Source organism: Musca vetustissima, unplaced genomic scaffold (genome assembly GCF_032173495.1).
Source record: "Musca vetustissima isolate MV318-11 ecotype Yass unplaced genomic scaffold, APGP_CSIRO_Mvet_v1 utg29098, whole genome shotgun sequence".
Taxonomy (NCBI): Eukaryota; Metazoa; Arthropoda; class Insecta; order Diptera; family Muscidae; genus Musca; species Musca vetustissima.
In genome coordinates, this window is record NW_026882895.1 from 27,010 (window position 1) to 41,280 (window position 14,271).

Sequence of the window (14,271 nt, forward strand, 5' to 3'; positions counted from 1 at the left end):
TATTTAGCTATTCGGAAAATTGTCTCACTCGAATGGAAATTATAATGATAATTTTCTCTTCTGCAGACGAAGAAAATTGAATGTGGTCAAAGGGATGGGCGGTCATGGTACATGCCTATTTTCATTTTGTTTTTTTTTCTAACGCTATGCGAAAAATCGAAAATAAATTTTATATAAATTAGAAATATTTTCAAATGGTTGAATTAGTTGACAATTAGTAAAAGAACGTGGTGTAGCAAACGTCATCAATCAAAGTGTATGTACTCTGATTGCTGGTTATCCGGTTGAAGACGAAGAAGGGGAAGACGGCGAAAATGTTACAAAAATTTCTGTTTTTTTATTTAAAAATTCATCTCATGATCCTGTTGTGTCAGGCCGCCCTGCCGTTGGATACCGAACATCCTAACAATGCAGATGATTGTTCGAATAATTCGCTAGAAATGGTGCTATGGTGTCGTGGTTCGAAAGCTTTACAAAATGCCTTAAATAATTTAAGTAAAACAAATAAACCCGTTGTCATTGTACGTGGACTAGAATTGGTACCGTCGACAAATATCACCTCCGACGATGGCAACAATCAGGTGAATGCAAATTTGACAGATAATACTGTCGATAATGATGGTGACACCGATGACACCTTCCTGGGACGTTTTTCCCGTTATCTGCGTACGCATGAGTTGAATATAAAATTTTCGGATTTATTGGCGGATGTCAGTGAACGTCATTACATGGCACGTGATCTGGATCAGAGTGGAATGCAAATGGATTCAATGAGCGGAGAAGGTAAGTTGAGGTTTGACACGCGACTATTTAATATTAACAACGACGCATACGTTACTGTCATGTTAAAATGTTGTTTTTTTCGGTAATTATATTTGTTGATAGTCTAGCGTGTGTAGTTAATTATACGAGGTGCGAGAGTAAAGTGTTTGTATGCTGGGAAATTTATGTGGTATGGAATACGGAATTTATATTAGTTTGAATTTTATATACTTCTTAGAAAAATTATCCATATCATACATATGAATTATCCATACCATATTATGAATGATAAGGTGATAGCATAATTTTTTACCATTACAAAGCTATATAGCATTTTTTCCAACCTTCAGTAGGAATACTTTGCAACATTCTGAAATGTACAATATTCCTGAAAACATGAAAAAACGTTTGATTGTGCAGAACTTTTAATCCTCCACCAAGGGATACCCATTCAAAATACCTACCTCAGTAGAGATATTTATGTGAGCTATTTTATTGTATACAAACGGATTCATTTATCGTTTTATCCTACCCCAAGTGGACCTTATACTCCGAAAACTAAAAATGCTTCCTTACATGGTAAGACCTCCTATTTTATCCTACCAAGTAGTCATTTACCCCAATATCCTTCTTATAGACATTTTTCTTAAGTATGAGGATCGATCACTCAAGATGCATAAATGGTCTGAATCGTTATGTGGATAATATTTTCCAAACAATTTTTGTACTTAACCCGGAATACCAATTTACAGGCACTGATGTTGTCCAGTATACCCAACTTGGGGCGGAATCTACAATATCCAAATATTATCGACTCAAAAATTTATTCTATGCATATTCTCAAAAGGAACCATAGGTTTAGCCTGTTACAAACATATGCACAAACACATAATAGCCTGTACCACAGTGTGGTGAAGGGTATAACAATTTGCGTACCTATCCAAAAGCACGGAATGCCATATTATAAACGCTGGAGTAGTAAAATTGGGCAAGGAACTGAAGCATTCCGAAAATGGAGCGGGACCTACAAATGAAGGCTATGTGAAAATATTGGCCAATATTTAATGGTCTCCTATTTTTTATCCTACAACGTGGTTCATTATCCTCCAAAATCCAAAATGTATTCCTAAATGCTAAGACCTTCAGTATACTGTCAACAATGCGACCTTTATTGAACATTGCACCTTCTGTGAAGTAGTACTAAAATTCGGCTAGGACCTGCAGCATGCCGAAAATGGTGCGGACCTATTTATGGAGGCTATGTGAAAATAATGACCAATAGGGTCTCCTATTCTTCTATCCTTCTAGCGGAGGGTTTCCGTACCGCGGGTGTCAGGTGCCCCTGGATCTGTCGATCCAGTCTGACAGTTGGTGTGGCCCCCTGGGGAGCTTCGCGGGGGTTGTGTTTCGCCCCTCACCAAGGGGGAGAGAGAGTATATGAACCTATTCCCCCAAAATAATTATTTTGAGGAGAATTTATGTGAGAGTTATTTAAAAACGTAGATCTACATTGAACATTTTCAGCAAATTGTCCAATGCTAAATTACATCTCGCACTGTTCGGGGTACTCAAACTTCAGATATCTATATGGGCCAAAGTACCTATAGTTAACTTTAATATATTTTTAGCCACCAAGAACCTGGATTGACATATTAAAGACGATAATGAGCTTAAGATCATGAATGTACCTAAAATGGAAAGAACTTTTATACTGGGAGGTAGGAAAAACATGGATTTATCTTCGAATAGGGTTTTATCCACTAAGAACCAGGAATGTCTTATTCCAGACACTTCGGTTGAAAATGAGAATACCCTTATGGTTTAGAATGTGAAAGAACGTAGACATATTGAGACACTCCTACAAATATCCCTTTTACCCACCAAAGATTCGGAATGTCAAATTATAGCCTCAGAAGGCATATACCAAAGCGTAGACCGATTATCCTATTTTCAATACAAAAGTCCAGCAATCGTTACTTGAACAAACAGACATGAAAAAATCGACTCAGCATTTTATTCTGATAAAGAATTTCGAATCTAAAAACCTATTTCGAATGATAAGTTAAATATACGACCAACTTATGTTGGATGGGGATACAACAATGGTAGTTTCGGGATTGCCAGGATATTTCAAACAAGAGCAACTTTCTTATTTGATCCTAAAGCACCTATCTTTTCAAATTACCCTCGTCGCTTGCACATAGCCAACAACCATGAGCATAAACAAAGTTTTGCTCCGCATTAATATTTAATCCAAAACAATTGACTTTTTTAATTATTCGTGAACACACACATATGCACATATCTCCTACATATATATGTTTGTATAATACTGGGCAACAGGTCGTTGGACGACTTTTTGCGTTTTGCAGATGGTTGAACGATGAAGAAAATAAAAAAACTACTGTCATTATTGTACTACTGAAATATTGGCATAAATTGCTAGGTTGTGGGAATAATTGGCTTAATTTAGATGACAGTCACGCACAATGAAATACAAACATGTTTACAACTTCCGTGCCGCTGCAAGCAAATCAATTAATCATTTCGTGTGAATCAAATCAAACTGCAATAAAAGTAAAATATGAAGCCAAAAAACAAAATTAATTGATCAAATTATAAATACATATTGTATATGCGTGTATGCATGTAATACATATATGCGTGTATGCATGTAATACATAGATTTCGTAATTTCCAATAAAACCTGTTATAATTTGGCGTATATGTAGTTTGGTAATTTCCAAATCTGAAAGAGAAAATTTGAAACTAATAATTAATTACAATGAGATTTTTCCAGTGATTGCTCATCTACTTGGTGGCGGGGATATTTTTTAAATAATATTTTTTCAGGGGATTTTTCAATGGACTATTAAGCCGTGGATGTTTTAAGGAATATTTTTTTCCAAAGGACCATAAGGTGCGGATTAAAAACAAAAAAAATATTTTAACGAAGGGATTGGATTAAAAAAAAATATATATTTTTTACAAGGGATTGGATTTTTATACCCTACACAACTATGTTGTCAGGGTATTATAGCTTTGTGCAGCCCCAAGAGTTTGTAACGCCGCGAAATATTGGTCCTAGACCCATCTTTATGTATACCGATCTTCATATCTCGACTAGCTGAGTCGATCTAGACATGTGTGTCCGTCCGTCCGTCTGTCCATTATAATTTGGATGGACCAATCTTCACGAAATTTTGCATGAAGGTTGGGTTCTGGTCAATGAAGACCCCTATTGTTTTTTGTGGAGATCGCTTAATAAATGGACCAAATACTTAATTTTTGTCGGCCGTAATTATTGTCCAAACATTGCGAAATTTTACATGGAGAAGGGGATCCGGCCAAAGAATAAGCATGTCAGTTTTGATAAAGATCGGTCAATATTTAGCGGGTCAAATGGACCCTGACTTTTGTGTGAAAAATTACAAAATTTGTATTATATAGCGTCGTATATATTTACTCCTGAACGACATAGACCCGAGAAGTTGATAATATATCCAAGAGGGGAGGTTGGCCTTTAAATTGATACCAATTATATTGTCATATGTACTCGGATGGGGAAGTTACACGTACATATTTTCAGGTGCTTACGTATTCAGATATTATTTATTAACCCATTACCACACTGGAGGGCGGAAATATAGAGCTGATTGCTTTGATAGGTTCCATGAGGTTCCAGTTATGATCAATATTTTTCGGCGATGATGAGATAATAATTTTGGGATGAAGTGGACCGAAAACTTTTTTTGTGTTTTTTGAGTCGATCTATAGGCCACAATTATAAGCCGATCGTCATAACGCAACCCACGGTAAAGGGAATCTAGACAAGTGATTAGAAGGGCTGTACTGAATATTAGTAATATTTTTTGACCTCTAGTATTTTTTTACCTCTAGGGTGCAAATATCGCGAAATATTGCCCAAGCTCAGAATGTAGATCCACACAAGGTTAGATTTTCGTGGAAGTTGTGTAGGGTATCACATGGTCGGCCCCGTCCGACTATACTGCTCCGCTCACATGTTTAAATATGGCGTAAGCTTTTAAGGAATATTTTTTGCAAGGGACGTGTATTTAAAAACAATATTTTTAATTTAAATTTTTTCAATGGACTATTAAGGATTGCATTTTTAAAGATTTAGTTCTAAGGGGGCAAATTAAGGATTGCATTTTTAAAGACTTAGTTCTAAGAGAAGAACATCTTATATAAGGAATATTTATTGTATTTTATATACCACCATTGTTGTATATATTTTTCTTGGTATAAAATCTTTAAAATTTTCTACTTTATATTTTAAATTCATATTTTTTCTTTTTTTTCATTTCATCTAAATCCACTACAAAACAAAAAAAAATATATATATGTCCATACAGCTCGTAAAAAGGATAAGGGTGGCGGTGCTATGATGTTAATGGCTCTTATGTTCTCAAAAATGATGGCTGTCATGGGACTCGGCGGTCTCGGTGCCTTAGCAATGAAGGCCATGGGTGTATCTATGATGGCTTTAATGATGGCTGCACTTGTTGGAGTAAAGTCACTAGCATCTCAAGGACACGAATCCTCTCACAGTGTACAATACGTCACAGCAGATGGTCATCATCACAAGAGACGCCGACGACGACGTAGTGTTGCCGCGGACGACAATAGTAAATATCGTTTTGGGTCCGAAGACTTGTTGCAAGACAATGCCAAATCAGCATTACCATTGGCATATCGAGGTTGGTCGTCGGTCACACACAGTAACTGACAGAAAAGTGAACAAAACATTTTAAGATAACAAATGAATTAATAATAACTTCTAGACATTTAGTAATTGTATTTATTTAAATATATATTTATTTATTTTTTGTTTGTATACACCATGTACAAACAAAAAATAAATAAATATATATAAAAGTTATATAATAAATAAAGAAGGAAAAGTTATAATTGAAATATGGCTACATTGTGGAGTACTATATATGACTATGGTGAACGAATTTTAAAAAAAAATGCTTAAATAAGCATTTTAAAGTGGTAAATGAATTAAATATATAGTTGAATCAATTAGGAGATGGTTAGTATTCTTATTTAATTCAGAACTAGTTATTAGAAATGTCCATCGGAACTACAAAAATAGGGAAAACGAGACTTTACGGATAGTGTAGGAAACCTCACGTAACATCCGTAAACTTTTTCGATTACAATCTCAAATTTAGATAATTTGAAGGTGCATGTCGGATTTCCCATTCGAGATGGCCATACTATAATATTTCTGGTCATTGGAGAAGCAGACCAAAATTGTCAATGAAATAAAATCGAAGCCGTGGTCATTGGGGTTGGAAAATTATTCTTAGGGATGTGAGTTTATAAAAACTCCAGAAGGAAAAATTCGCCATAGGCCAATGTTCGGAGTCATTTTTTTCTCTTCCCACCTAAAATCTAATGAGCTACATTTGTGTAGAATACTTCGAGGATTAAAAATCGAATCTTGGGATAATTGGGGTCCGGTTCAATAAATTAAAGACGAAAAATAAGCAAAAGGAATCGAGTTAGAAGGACGAAATGTTGTACAAACAATTTTATTCGATTTTACTGCACAAATGTGATCTGAAACCAGTAAGGAAAGACGGACGGACGGGGCCGACTATATGATACCCTTCACCACGTTGGGTACATACAAGAGATGCTCATATGTACAGTGTCCTTTAGATAGAATAGACATAACATCTTTGGAGGACCATTGAAATGGAATATAACGAAATTAACTGCGTGAAGTTGTCGATATTTGAACTAAATTAAAACTAAGTGGTCCTAAGCGGACAAACTTCAGTTATTTGGTACATAATTTTGATGAAATCGGATGAATAAATATATGAAAGCTATATTTAAACTTAAGGGGACCCCTTCATTCTCGGGGTCAAAATTTCTTTGATTTAATTCGAATCTACACTAACTCAAGAATGTCCCTACAAAATTTCAAGTGACAATCTCAAGAACTCTTGAAGATATAGCCGATTTATTGTGTCAGCATCAAGTGACGGCTAAAGGGCTTCTCAAACTTTAAACGCGTTTTTCTGTTTTGCGAATGGCGGGCACGATAACTCAAAAACTAATAACCCAATTGATTCCAAATTTTTACACGTTTCTTTCTGAGTGTATAGCTATCGTATGAACTAGGATAAAGCCAATCGGTGAAGACCTTCCTTATTTTTTAACTTAGTTTGTGGTCAAAAATCGGTGATTTTTTAAAAATATTTTTTCAAAGGTCCTCCATTTTGTTAATTTTAGAGCGAAGTCAATAATCCTAGTGTGGGGGGTCCCTTAAATCGTTTTCAATCCAATACGCTATGCAATATTTCATGTAAAACGAACAGACATAGGCTCCTCCATTTGCACCATTTCATAAAATCAGACTAAAGAATATATGTGAGCTATATATTTAAATCTGAACAAATTTCAAACTTAACCAAATCATTTTAGACTAAATTCAATACACACTCCAAAATTTCGTGAATAAAAAACAAAAATAGATTCATCGGTTCGCCATTTACATAAAATTGGACGAAAATATATATGAAGCTATACCTAAATCCGAACCTAGTTCAAAAAAATATCTCATACATCAATATGTGCAAAAATTTTATTTCAATATTGGGAATTTGGTGCACCATTTACATAAAATCGGACTAAACTATATATGGGAGCTATGTCTAAATCTGAACCGATTTCAACCAACCTTGGCATATATCAATCCAAACCTAATTCAATACTCTGTGCAAAAGTTTGTTTCAATCGGACCAATATTGGGAGTTTGGTGCATCATTTACCTAAAATCGGACGAAACTATATATGAGATCTATATCTAAATCTGAACCTATTTTCTTCAATTTCAATACAGTTCTTTCTTGGGTCAAATAAGTGACATGTACCAAATTTCAACCAAATCGGATCATAAATGCGGTCTGTACTTTATTCACAAATATACATGGATGGACGGACAGACGGACGGACATGCATAAATCGACTCAGAAAGTGATTATATGCATATTCTCAGAAGGAACCATGGGTCTATCTCGATTCCTTTTGCCTGTTACAAACATATGCACAAATATTATACCCTGTACCGCAGTGTGGTGAAAGGTATAAAAATACGCATAATAGGGTCGCCTTTATTTAGGAGATATACCAAAACGCGGTATATCTCCTATTGGGAAATTTTGGTACCCAATGATAACCGAAAATATTAAATTAGAGCCAATTGGCTCCACGTGCCCTTAGTTACACCGAAATATGGACCAATATTTATCATTTTTAAATATTTTGTGCTCAATGAGAATCAAAAATCCAAATTTCGGGTCCGAAATTAGCCAATATTGATCATTTTGAGGATTTTTTACCCATTGAGGATCCAAAGTTAAAAACCAAAACCACTTTAATTGAAAAACGTGCCTAAACACCGCATAATAGCGAAATTAGGGATGCGCCCTTATATACCTACCCTTAAAAGTGCGCCAATAGTAATCAGTTTTTTATACCCTTAGCCTCTGGTACCACCCACACAAAATGGTCAAAATTATTCAAACAAAAATAATTTTATACTATCATGAGAAGGGACTATCAGATTTGAACCGAACTTTGTACAGCCTATTATCTTTACCATGCCTGATAACGATTTCGAGATGTTGCAAATGGAATAAAAATTGAAATATAATTTCACATTATGGTGGATTACCCACTTACTTAAAAAAATACAAAAATTCTAATTTCACCATGAAAATCTCGTTTTGAGTTAATATTCAATTTAATTTAAGATTATATTCAATGACATTATAACTTAGAAAACCTTTTTTCTTAAAAAAGTTTTTTTTTCCATTTCCAATTAATTTATATAACCTCCGAAATTGCAATGTGAGTTTGAGCTGAATGTCAATCAATATATTAGTACTTCGAATTTGTTTATAAAGTTCTTCAAACAAAAGTTATATTGATGAAATTGATTTCATTTCCTATACGAGCTGTCGCCTTCAACTGCCAACTAAAAATGCTGCAATACTTTCGTAATATTTATTTGTGGAAGTTCACAAACCAGAAAATGTCATATTTTGTGGGTATTGTCAATTTGTAAGAAAGAAACTGGTTCACCACAACTTGAAATTGAGTTTTGTTTACTGAGACATTTTTTTGTTGTTTTTGGTTCGAATGATTGGGATGCTGATAAAGTTGCAGATACAGTAACAGATGCTGTTTTGTGTGTGTGAACGTGTAGCTGAACTAAAGTTTGGTCATATAAATATTTTTAGTTGAAGTTTGGTTTGTTTTTCTTCATGTGTGCGTTTTTGTCGGTTCGGTTTGGTATCACAAATCGGTGAAAGTTGGTTTCGGTCCATTTCATTTGACAAAGTTGACCACAATTCTGTTCTTCTGTGGGATGTATAAATTTCATTAGGGAGGATTTTTGTTTTGGTATGTATGGCGATGACCATACATACGCAAAACTGTGCCTCTTTCATGTTCACGTATTTATGTAGATGTAAGCATTTCTAAAACCTGTGTTTATCTTTATTTTTTCGAATATTTTTAAGTTGTTGTACAACTTTTGAGGGAGAAACAAGGTTTTGGTTGGTGGTTGTGTCACCAACAAACCAGATTAACTTACAAGAATCCGAACAAGAAATTTATATTGAATGGAATTTCATTTTGGCAGTTGAGGTTACTACCTTGACTCCTTCTCTTTTCATCTCTTTCTTGCTCGCCCTCCCTTTCTTCGGTCTACAGGCTTATTGTCTCCACCATCTCATCTCATCGCCAGTTTCATTCACTTTTGTTTTCTTTCATCATCGAAAGCAGCCGAAACACAAACAACAAAAACAAATAATATTAAATTTCTTATAAACCGATTAAATATTATGCACTTTCACTGTTTTCTTTTGTACACAAAATATCATAATTTACTCTACAAAAAAACGCTACAGAGTCATAAATACATACAAACGAATGTATGTATATACAAACAATCTCAAACTGAATGGGTTTTAAACGCCAACAAATGAAGATCATTATGATAATGATGTTGATGGTGGTTGGAGTCTTTAGAGCTTCGGCGACAATGGTACTAGATGGATGGTAGACAGTGTTGCCGTTTAGAATTTAGTAGTTCTTTCGCAGACGGATATGACTAAAAACCAGTTAGGAAAGGACCAAGGTTGGAATATGGCACCATATACCACTTTGGTTATATACAAAACATGCTCTGAGCGATTTAATAATAAATTGTACTAAGGTTAGTACTATGAACATATTTTGAAATCTGTACCAAAATGTCAAAATTCAAGATTTTAGCAAACCGCATAATCCAAGATTCTTGTATCATTAATTCACCAAATACTAAATGCAATAATTTTAGAACATTTTGTACAATTAAATTAACATTAGAACATTTTGCACAATTCGAATTAATTAAATATTAGTACCATTCAGTACTGATGTTAGCAGCGTATTCCGTATACTTTAGGTACGAAATTTCACAAAACCCTTCACTACATCTTCTCTTCAAGCCATCATTCCCCGTCAGCCAAATTTCTAAATTATAGTCTATCTGTTAAAATTTTTGATACTTTTTATTATATCATAATGCCATCGATAAACCAATAATCGATCATTTAATAGATCCAAAGACGGTCCGAACTGAAAATGATGACTCGACTCGAAAGAGTATAAATAATCACTTAAAATTACTTTGAAATGATCACTGCCCTTACAAGGCAAAATTCAAATAACAAAAACCAGTGAGCGGAGCAGTATAGTCGGAAAGTGTATCTAGAAAGCAATTTAAAGCTTATTTAGTAAAGCATTTCATTTACATTGAAAAGATTTTTGTGCAAATCAATATAAATTGATTAGATTTTATTTATTGATTTTATTACTTGTTCATATTCCCTTCACCGTGGGTTGTGTTGTGATGTTCGGCTTTTAATTTTGGTCTACAGATTGAATAAAAAAAAAAAAAACACAAGAAAAATAAATTTTCGGTCCACTTCATCCCGAAATTGTAATCTGATCATCACCGAAAATTATAGGCGTTGTCCTTGACCATACCTGGATCCTCATGGAAAATTTTCAAAGCGATCAGCAGTATATTTCCGCCCTCTAGTGTGGCAATGTGTTTCTAAATTAGATCTGAATACGTAAGCACCTGTAAATATTTAAGTGTAAATCCCACATCCGAGTACATACGACAATATAATTGGTATCGATTTAAAGGTCAACTACTCCTCTTGCATATACTATCAACTTTTCGGGAATATGTCCTTCAGGAGCAAGTATATACGCCCTAGAATAAAAATTTTGTAATTTTTCACACAAAAGTCAGGGTCCATTTGACCCGCCAAATATTGACAGATCTTTATCAAAACATGCAGGCTTATTCTTTGGCCCGAACCCCTTCTCCATGTAAAATTTCACGATGTTCGGATCATAATTGCGGCCTCTGGAGCGACCAGAAAAATCGACAAAAATTTAGTATTTGGTCCATTTCATCCCCTAAATATTAACGGATCCTTACAGAAAAACAATAGGGGTCTTCATTGGCCAGAACCCGTCCTACATGCAAAATTTCGTGAAGATTGGTCCATAACTGTGACCTGTATCGTGTTTACAAATTATAATGGACAGGCGGACGGACGGACGGCCACACATCTAGATCGACTCAGCTAGTCGAGATATGACGATCGGTATATTTAAAGGTGGGACTAGGACCAATATTTCGCGGCGATACAAACTTTTGGGGCTGCACAAAGCTATAATACCCTGACAACATAGTTGTGTAGGGTATAATGATGAAAATCGATAACAATTAGTTATTGCTTCCATCGTCCGGGGACGAGACGGGGACGTCTTTCAACACAATTGTCTGTAATTTTAGATTTTGGATTCTGATTGACTAGAAAAACTCCTAACCAAAAATTATTTATATTGATCCAAGATTTCGGGTAGCAGCCAAATAATGTCAACGTCCAGTTAATCGGTATTTTGAGGGTTTTGGAAACGTTCTTGAACCGAAGTTCAATTTGTGCAGACTCTTTTTCGATATGATGGCTAAAGAGGTTTTAAAGACTGGTATGCATTAAGAAAGGCTGGTATGCGTAAAGAAAATATCAATATAGATCATGTTTTGACAAACCCCCATATAAAGGTTACGGGCTATTGTCTGTCATTTTGGTATTTGAGATTTTTTTCAGAATCGAGATAGGCCTATGGTTCCTTTTCAGAATATGCATAGAATTACTTTCTGAGTCGATTTATTTTTGTTCGTCCGTCCATATATTCTTGTGAGCAACGTACAGATCGCATTTATGATACAAATTGGAGGAAATTTGGCATAGATCACTTATTTGGTCCAAGGAGGAATCCCATTGAAATTGATTTAATTTTCGCCCGATTTGGTGCACCAAACTCCCAAGGTGGGACCAAATTTTGCACAGAGAATTGTAAATTAAATACATAATGGCCTATGTGAAGTTTTGGTGAAATCGGATCAGATTCAGACATATATTTTCGTCCGATTTTATGTGAATGGTGTACTAAACTCCCAATATTTGTCCGATTGTGACAAAATTTTACAAGGCGTACTGTCCAGATTGACGTTTTGTTGGAATGGGTTCACATAGTGCTCCCATATATATTTTCTGGAAACACTACAGGTTGACGTCCGTGAAGTTTGGTTGAAATCGGCTCAGATTTAAATTTAGCTGCCATTTATATTTTTGTCCGAATTGATGTAAATTGTGCACCAAAGAGCCAATGTTTGTTCGATTCATGCGAATATTTGCATATAGAACATGTGTGTTAAGGTGTGCTGAAATCAGTCAAGATATAGCTCTCATATAAATTTTCGTCCAATTTGATGTAAATGGTGCACCAAAGAGCCTATGTTTGTTCGATTTACATGGAATTAGACTGAGAGTATTGTGTGATGTATATTAAATTAAAAAAAAAAAACTGTTCAGATTTATGTATAACTCCCATTTAAATTTTTGTCCGATTTTGTATAAATTTATTCAATAATGCTTTGTTGAATTCGGTTCAGATTCAAGTTTAGATAAAGCTGCCATATATTTTGTCAGCCAATCACATCTAAATGGTGTACCGATTGGACGAATCTGCGTATTGAATTTTGTAAAATTCAGTTTAATCGCTAAGTATTTTCGTATGAATCCATGCAAATTGAGGACCAAATTATAAACGATTATCTAATTGAGATAAATTTTGAACAGAGCACAAATGCTGGATGCCACGACTGATCAAATACGTCCAGATTTACATATAGCTTCCATATATATTTTTTTATACAAATGGTACACCAAAGAACCCAAGTCTGTCCGATTGACATGACATTTTTCAGAGATGTGCGAATGGTATGTGAATGAATTGATTTAAATTGGTTCAAATATATATGTAGACCTCATGTTGAATTTCCATTCCATGAGAATCCCTTGTATGTACCCAAAGTAGCGAAGGGTATCATATTGTTGGCCCAGTCCGAATTTTGATCAGAGTTTTCTGAGCGTGGACAACATACTACCACATAATGCAATAACATAATCTCCATATAAAGGTCCAGACCAATTTAAGGGATTTTGAATGCGTACCACGCGATGGAGGGTATAATTCGGCCTGGAAGTACCGCTTTCATATCAATCGTCCACCGAAGATGCTACGTCTGTCTGATCGACAGCAACATTTGTTAAGCTTTATTTAAACAGTCTATTTTAGTTCGACCTATTGGTGAAGTCCCACAAAATCACAACTTTGAAAATACCCCAGACATTCCTGAACTATGAACCAAAAATATTGTGATGGCAACCCAACTTGTCGTTGCGTTTTATCTACGAGTTAATGTAGCACGCATGAGAAGATATAACAACAGAATATATAATGTGCTGATTTGTATTCAGCATTTTAAGAAAAAAAAACACTTCAACTAAATTTGCATATTCTTTATTATGTAAAAATCTAAAAAAAAAATAAACTAAAAAGTTTTGAAACTATTTTTTGAAAAACAAAGGAAGTGAAAATTAATTTCAATAATAGAGAATTCTGTTATTTTTAAAATCATAAATTTAGATAGTGAGAAACTGACAAAAGTGGGTGGTGGTATTTGACTATGGTTATTCTTTATAGGATTAACACTTTGACTAAAGAAAGTTATAATTAACAAGGTCGAGCAATCTGATAAAAAGGCAATTAAAAAAAAAATAATTTTAATGCAGAATTAACAGATAGATTCAAGATAACCCATCCACACTATGAGCTCAGTCCATAGATGATCATTTGACTGGACATAGATGTAGTGAGAAACTGACAAACGTGGGTGTTGGTATTGGACTATGGTTATTCTTTATTGGATTAACACTCTGACTAAAGAAAGTTATAATTAACAAGGTCGAGCAATTTGATAAAAAAAAAAAAATTATATAAAAAAAAATAATTTGAATGGAAAACGGAAATAAATATCGATTCAAGATA

General features: G+C 34.5%; 1 protein-coding gene across 1 annotated transcript; it reads left to right on the forward strand.

The window, feature by feature from the left end:
• Positions 1 to 356: 356 nt before the first annotated feature.
• On the forward strand, positions 357 to 5,483 carry LOC133329606 (uncharacterized; the record flags this gene model as incomplete). The annotated part of the gene is made up of 2 exons (XM_061538079.1): positions 357 to 783; positions 5,139 to 5,483. Coding segments are annotated over exons 1-2 (772 nt in total), but the record flags the coding sequence as incomplete, so codon positions are not given.
• Between the last annotated feature and the right edge of the window lie 8,788 nt (positions 5,484 to 14,271).